The 8,526-nt window shown below is 34.7% G+C and overlaps 1 protein-coding gene across 1 annotated transcript; it reads left to right on the forward strand.

The window, feature by feature from the left end:
- Positions 1-865: 865 nt before the first annotated feature.
- Positions 866-3,294, forward strand: LOC131061770 (G-type lectin S-receptor-like serine/threonine-protein kinase At2g19130). Its single transcript, XM_057995595.2, has one exon. It carries the CDS (start codon positions 866-868, stop codon positions 3,200-3,202), a length of 2,337 nt encoding a protein of 778 aa, XP_057851578.2. The 3' UTR covers positions 3,203-3,294.
- Positions 3,295-8,526: the final 5,232 nt, after the last annotated feature.

Consider the following 8,526-nt stretch of genomic DNA (forward strand, 5'->3'; position numbering starts at 1 on the left):
CATTTCCCAGTTCACTAAATTTATCAGTGACCATGTCAATATAATCGCTACCATCGAAGGCAGTTACAGCAACAGTGAAATAATACTATGAAGATACAAGTGATATTGTGGTTTCGGAAAGCTTCGACAATCCAACGAATATGTTGCTACCTGCAATGAAGATCAGTTATGAAAAACTTCTCACTTCGTAAACCCTAACAAACCCACCACCTAAGATTTTAGTCTACAGTTAAATTTGGAGGAAAATGACACCAAATATTGCTACAAATTAACTATTGAGTGCTGCAAAAAATTACATAAGACAGAAAAAAGATTACAGTTGGGTTAAAAGTTTCCAGAAATCTTTCCCAAAGCAGATCTGGGGTTTTTCCTCTCATCCTTCTTTCTTTCCAAACCTGCACCCAAAAAAAGCCACCGAAGCACTGAGCTTGTTTAATTTACCATTCGTCACTTCTCCAAGATTCGTGCAAAATCTAAGCCAAACAATCAAGAAGCCACCTGCCGCTCACCGGGAAAAGTGACTGGTCACCGAAAAGCAACAATTGCCGGATTGTCTTACACTTCGACGAGCAAAAAGCCCCCACTAAAAGCCTATCTGCTTAATTAATTAGAAGAAGAAGAAATAAATATACAGAAAAAAAGATCAATGGTATAATAAATAAAACATTCAATGCCATTATTAAATTGACAGATGGTATTTGTGAAACCTTTGGAACGCTACGCAAGAGGAAAACATTACCCACAACTTTTGTTTTTGGCTTCAATACAGTTAGGCGACCATTGAATTTGATGGCCTCTTGGAGGTGACGCTGCTCTGTCAAGGGGAAGCTCTCTTGGAACTCACGCTATCCTTTCAAGGGACTTCATGGGAAATATATTCTTAAGCCTGCTTTTTACAGGTACCCTGTTTATTCAACTGAACAGTAATAGTGGTGCTCGAGATACTCTTTCGCTGGGTGCCTCGCTTACTGGAAAGCAGACAATCATTTCAAAGAATGGCACATTTGAGTTGGGATTCTTCAGCCCAAATGGAAGCAAATGGTATATTGGCATCTGGTATGCCAAAATTCCAGAGAAGACGTATGTTTGGGTGGCCAACAGGGAGACTCCAGCGAGAAACCGGTCAGGCGTTTTGAAGCTGTCACGAGAAGGTAATCTGGTATTGTTCGATGCAGAGGGCGCATCTCTTTGGTCAGTCAACACAACAAACAAGGCCTTCCGAGCTGTGATATTGGATTCTGGTAATTTTCTAATTCTGACCGATGGCAATAAATCTGAAACTGTTTGGCAGAGTTTCGAGAATCCTGTAGATACCTTGTTGCCCGGGATGAGGTTCGGTGGACAGCAAAAGTTAGTCTCTTGGAAAAGCTCATTGGATCCTGCTCCTGGGCTTTTTGCCCTACACATGGATCCGTCTGGTGCAAAACAATTTGTTCTGACATGGAACAATTCTGTACACTATTGGACGACTGGAACTTGGGACGGCAAAATTTTCAGTGGAATTCCAGAAATTGCAGACAAACAACTTTTCAATGTCAGCGTTGAAGGTGATAGCTCTGGTTTGTATTTCACTTATATGTTGGTTCCTAACTTCAATGCTCTCGCACGCTTCGTCCTGACTAAGTTCGGACAAGGGCAACAATCTTCATTCGAAAGCACGGGTTGGAGCATGTTCTGGTCTGTGCCCAGAGATGCATGCGACGTATATGGTACCTGTGGTGCGTACGCAGCCTGTGACTCCAGAAATCTTCCGCTCTGCAGCTGCGATGAAGGCTTCAAACCCACAGACGATCGCGCCTGGCTTTCGCAAGATTGGGCGTCCAGTGGCTGTGTTCGGCAGAGCCCGTTAAACTGCAGCACTGACCGATTCATCGACAATAGTGTAACTTTGCCTGATGAGGGTTCCTCATACGCTGCATCCACAAAGAAAGATTGCCAGGAAGCCTGCCTCCGCAGCTGTTCGTGCACCGCGTTTGCTTTCAATCCGTCTTCAGGGGCGTGCCAAGTCTGGTCTGGAGATTTGCTAAACATGCGCAACTCTACTCCATCAAAAATCAATTCAAATGTCTTCATTAGAGTAGGTGCTTCTCAACTTTCAATGAAAAGCAAAACCACAAGTATTGTAGGCGTCGTGCTGGGTATCGTTGGTGCACTCACCGTTGCCCTGGGTATCTGTTCAGTTTTAATTTGGCGGAGGCATCAGCAGCGGTCGATGGACAGGCCTGCAGATTCCTCGGACTCTTTTCTGAGAATGTTTAGTTACAAGGAGTTGAAAATTGCAACAAGGAATTTCAGGTCTAAGTTGGGGAGCGGAGGATCCGGCTCAGTGTTCAAAGGATCTCTACAAGACGGTACGCTTGTGGCCGTTAAAAAAATGCAGGGGTCAAGGCAAGATGAGAAACAATTTCGGGCGGAAATCAGTTCTCTGGGAAACATACAACATGTGAATTTGGTCAGGCTGCGAGGGTTTTGTGCACAAGGATCAAAACGGTTACTGATTTATGATTACATGCCCAACGGATCTCTCAATTCCCTCCTGTTCACAAGTAATTCCACGAGTAAGAAAAAGGTACTCGACTGGAAGACCCGATTTGAGATTGCATTAGGCACCGCCAGAGGGTTACTCTACCTCCACGAGGAATGCAGAGGTTGCATCATTCACAGCGATGTGAAGCCCGAAAACATTCTGCTGGACGGTGATTTATCACCGAAGTTGGCCGACTTTGGGTTGGCAAAGCTTATGGGTAGAGATTTAAGCCGCGTTCTAACCACTACAAGAGGAACGAGAGGTTACTTGGCTCCAGAATGGATCTCTGGTCTTCCCATCACTCCCAAAGTTGATGTCTACAGTTTTGGTATGACACTCTTGGAAATTATTTCTGGGCGAAGAAATCTAGACTTAACCGTGCAAGATTCAAGTTTGTATTATTTTCCCCCGTTTGCTGCAACTCAAATTCAACAGGGGAAGACGATTAATATTGTGGAGGAGGGTATTGCAGAGGCGGCAGACATGGAAGAGGTGGGAAGATCATGTGTTGTAGCATTGTTATGCATTCAAGAGGATGACGAAGTGAGGCCCAGTATGAGACAAGTGGTGCAAATGCTGGAAGGGAAGATGGAGCCTCGAACTCCACATGTTCCAAGCTCTCCTCTGACGGACAACGATGGAGACCAAAGCAATAGTAACAGCTATAGTGACTGAAATGTTACTAGTTAGAATAATGTAGAGGTATGCTATTTAAGCTTAAACTTTAGTTGCTAGGTAAATTCAATTTTGAGTAGTCAATAAATTTATGTAAGTCATCATTTTATTTATGTTCCATATCTAAGAAACAATCATAATATTTTGTATCTTATATTTTATTTAAGAATTAATTTTCAAAATAATATTATTATTATAATGTTTATGTTTATAATTAAAAATTATCATCATTTTATTTTATTTTTTAAAGGTAAATGTATCTCGTGAGAGTTATAAATTAGTGAGGTTCTAAATGGGTTTCTTCATTGTCATTAGAGAAATCAATAATAAAAACACAATAGAGTTTGATTCTTGGTGGCAAATAAATTTAATTTGTATTTGAATTTTATATTTAATTTAAAACTTATTTTTCTAAATAATATCATTAATATAATTTTTATTATTAATTTTTATTTTTTTTAAGGTAAATGGTTTGTGTGAGAGTTATAAATTGGCGAGGTTACAAATGGAGTACCACATCTTTATATGAGAACTCAACAATAACATCACAATGGTGTTTGAATCTTGGTGGCAAGATTTAAAAAACCTCTATTTAACCATCATAATTTATGTGTTTTTAAAATATGTCTATTTAATTGTCACACTGAAAAAGTGTTATAAATAATGCAAAAATATCTCATGTGGTAAATATGTTTAAATATTTATTTTATAAAATATATTGCTAACATGTAATTATAAAACTAACACAACTAACATATATGATCCTTTACTATTAACAAGTTAACCAAATTGACGGTGTGCGAAAGAGGAGGAAGGAGTGGTAGGGTTTTGGATGTTGTAGAGGAAGCAGATGAAGATGGCGATGGTGACCCAAATGGGATTGGGTCTATTGCCCGGTTGGTTTTGGGACTTTGCTTTGCCTTGTGTTTCTCCTTGGGGTTTGTGGAGGATGTGTCTTCTAGAGTTTCCTTCTCTCATTGGTGTTTTCCTCTCAACCTGCTTGAGGGAATTGATCCTTGTTGGCCCCTTATTAGGTTGGTGCAGGAATAGCAGTTTTCTTGCTCTACTATTGTCCCCCTTTGGATCAATAAGGGTTTTTGTCTTTTTGGTTTTGTCTCTGGCCTTTGCCATTTTCTCTTGGTGTACTTGGCTCTTGGAGCCCCACCCTCTGTTGGGTACTTCCCTTTGGGTCTATGCCTACCCTCTTCTAGTGATCTATGGTGTTGTTGGGGTTCTTTGTAGGGAGTTCTTTCTATAATTGGGGTTGTGTCCCCTCTCTTTTGTTCCCCTCCAGTTTCGTTTGGATTTCATTTGTGTTGAGTTATATAGAGGGTGTCTCTAGTCGTAGTGTGCAAGGATCCTTTGCCCCTTGGTCACTTGGTGCTCCTATTGGTAGCGATTGTTGTTTATGTTGGGCTGGTGGCTAGTGATTATATTTCAGGTTGTCATTAGCCCTTATTCCTATGGTTTTTCTATTAAAGGAATCCCTCCTCTCTACTTGGGTGCTAGTGCTGGTTTCTTTGCTTGTTGTAGGGGTGTGTGTGTGGGGGGGGGATCTGTTTGTGGTAGAGATTTTATGTTCTTTTTTTTTTAGCACTGGATGCCTAGAGCAAGTCCCTTTGTGACCCTCCCTTTGATCTATAGTCCCATCTTCTTCACTCCTTTGGAATGTGGGTGGAGGATTGTGTTTCATTTCTCTTCTACTATTGTGGGGGTTTTAGTGCTCCTTTGGGCTGCTTTGACTACCAAGCCTTACTCGGTTGCTGATCGTTGTTTCATCCTTTGGTTTACCCTTATTTTTCTACAAAGTTTTGTTGATGGGATCAGTATCCCATCATGCAATGCCTTGCTTTTGTACAACACACCGCATGCCACTGGTATGGAATAAACCTCCCAATACATGGACCAACCTACAAGCAACTATCATTTGATATTTTAGCTCTCATATCATTTGAGAACCAAGAATAATAGTCAATATGCAAACTACAAACCATTCCAATAATCGAAAGATTGAAGGATCAATTTGGATTACTTTAGAAATAAGTACATAGTGCACTGCAACCTAGAATAGTTGTTGTTTATAGAATTAAATATGCATTTACATGCAAGATTTCACACCTAAGAAATAAATATGTGAACAAGATAACAACAAAATAGAAAACGTATCTAGAAGAATATTCTTAACACAATATTCTACACTTACATAGATGTTTGAATTCTTGATATAAAAGAGTTGATCAAAATCCAATCTCTACATTAACTATCTCTCTTTCCTTTTATATCTCTTATTTTTATCTCCTTTTCCTCTCTCTATTTACTTTTCTCTACATATTTCTTCATGTCCTCTTGTCTTGTACTTTCCCCTTTCTATATTTCTCCCTATATCTCTTTTATCACTCTCTCCCTTTGTATACCACATAGATTTTAATAAATACAAATTGAGGAAAAATAAAATCTTTTTTTTTTTGTTGCAAAGAGGTACTTTCTCTTCAAAAGAACAACCTACATTTACTTTCATGGCCAATGCTTATCTAAGAGTTTCTTTAATATAAGTAATTTCTAATACGTGAAAATCATGTATATCTTGGTAGATGATAATTCTTGCAATAAATATTTGTCAAAACATCAATGAACCATATTTTAGCACCATAAAAATTATGAAATAGACAAATGTCCATTTCTACCATCTCAAAATCAAATTAGTATCAAATTCCAATTAAAAATGTTTTTTATAATTTTTATAGTTTAAAAATTAACCAAGCTTATATTATTATGATTTAACCAATCTTTTATAGCTTTAATAGTTAAAATAAATTATGCAAGTTGATTATAATATAACTAGATGATAGACTTTTATATGTTAAAACTTCCACCGTCTCTTGTAATCTCCGATGCAAGAGAACGCATGAATATCCAAGACTACAACGTTCGAAAATCAATTTTATAATGTTTTGAATTTATTCGTAGGCATCGTTGGTTCATGTAGTGCAACAGAAACAATGCAATGTGGCATTCTATAAAATAGTTTAGGTGCCAAGTTTCTACTATTTTAGCTGGTTATCACTTTAAATATATTTTGTGTTTCTTAGTAGAAGCCCTAAATTGGATGTACCAAAATTGAAACCCTATTTCGTTTGGTTCTGTTTTGCAAAATGCATCGAAAAGAAGAGGCGCCGCAGGGAACGGGTCTGTGCTAAGCCTGACACCAATTGCAAGTGTGCATGGTGTATATATGATAATTGACAGTGCGTCTTATGGTGTTGCAGAAATGGTGAAATCTATAAAATTTTGGCTTAAACGGGATATCGGACTTCGACATTCAGAAAGGTGATATGACCGTGTAAAAGTAAACCCTAGTTTTTAGGGTTCACCGTGCTATTGAAATCATTTCTTTTTTACTTCTAAATGTAAAGATTTTTCAAGGAAATTATTCCAATTTAACAATAAGATATTTTATTGAAGTTATTTGTCATTTTACACGTGAGAAAAATATGTGTAAGTTCAAATTCATATTTAAATGAGGTATTTTGACTATCAGAAGCCAAATGGTGCTATAAATAGGCGCTCCCATACATGCGTTAAATAGGCATTGCAATGTTGATTCAGTCTAATCAATATCTAATTTATTTGTTCAAGGATTAAGATATAAATTATGATACTAAAAGTAAGGATACAAATATTCATATTAATATCAGTTATTATTATTCACCATTCATAATTGAACCCTTAGTTATAAATTTTGATAAAGCAAGTTTTTCAATGATCTTTGGAAGACAAAGGATAAACTTAAAGTAGTCAGTCATAAATTTCGATAAAGAAAGTTTTCCATTGATCTTTTGAAAACAAAATATGAACTTAAAGTGGTTAAGATATGCTAGGTACCTCTATGTATTTATTTTTGTAATGAATTCAATTAAAAAAATATTTGATGATATACAGTTATGATTTTTTGGTTATTATCAAAATTTATATAATTTATAAAACAAAATAGGTTTTGATATTAATTCATGATAAACATAATTTATAAGTAATTAGATTCTTCTTATATTAATATTATGAATAAATTTTATTTATATTCTATTAGAATTAGAAAGAAAACAAATAGAATATTATTATTATATAAATTGTGTACAAGAGTTATTAAGCTTAATTTATAATATTTTTATTTATATCTAATATTTACTATCAAATATTTTAAGTATGTAAGTGATATAAAGTTTAATAGAAATATTTAGACGTTCTCAAAAAAATCTCGATGTGGTAAATTCTTTGTGACACGGATTGAGACCCATGAAGAAACTAAGATTTTTATGTTGAAAATTATGTTATATTATAGCATGACTCTATTCAATTATGTTTCTAAGTAGTGTAAAAAGGTTTTTTCAATTCTTTTTCGAAATTAAGTACCTAATATGTCTAGCTTTGAGTTGGATAATTACTTATGTATAAATATTACATTTTATCAATTTATGACCCTCCCTATGTAACCTAGGAAGAAAGTGGTGAAAATTTTATGGAAAAGTCAAAAGTCATTTTCCCTTATGAAGAGGAAGTGTTGAGAATCACAAAAGTTAAGCTTGATCAACAATGAATTTGAATTTGAAGCAAGAGTTTGAAAACTAATTTGAAATTAGGAGAAAATAATGGCTATGTCATATCTACTTATTTTTCGAATAATATGATCGTGTGCTAGAAAAAATACTATTATATGGAAAAAATTTGAAATTAAATATTTTAATTTTATTTTATAATAAAATATTAATAAATAATTAATATTTAGACTGTCCTATCTTGTTATAATTTTTCATACTTGAGAAATTTTTTATTTTGACTTAGTAGACAATATTGTTTTAGCCATTCCTTTTTAATATATCATCAATGTTGGGCTAGTTTTTGGATATGTTGTTCTTGACTACAGGCTATAAAAATTATTATTTATTATCCTTTAATGTTATTTTTAATGTTTTTTCATTATTTAATTAATGAGCTATTTAAATATAATTTTAAAAAAATATTATGCAAACCTTCCTATCTCTTGTATTGATTCTTTGTTCTAAATTTTGTGAAAATATTTTTAATTTTATTAATTTTTTTTAAATATCATAAGATAAAAACTATATATTTAAAATGTAAGTAATATGATTTTGCAAGAATCAAGGATAAAAATAATTTGACATAAAATTAATTTTAAATAATATAAATCAACAATAATAATGATTAACAATTACAATCCCTTAGCACTTCTCTTTGTTTTTAGTGCATCTTAGATTTATTAACACTATAATAAATGATACTTATCTAATTATGTTTTAATTTAAATTTTA

Source organism: Cryptomeria japonica, unplaced genomic scaffold (genome assembly GCF_030272615.1).
Source record: "Cryptomeria japonica unplaced genomic scaffold, Sugi_1.0 HiC_scaffold_221, whole genome shotgun sequence".
Taxonomy (NCBI): domain Eukaryota; kingdom Viridiplantae; phylum Streptophyta; class Pinopsida; order Cupressales; family Cupressaceae; genus Cryptomeria; species Cryptomeria japonica.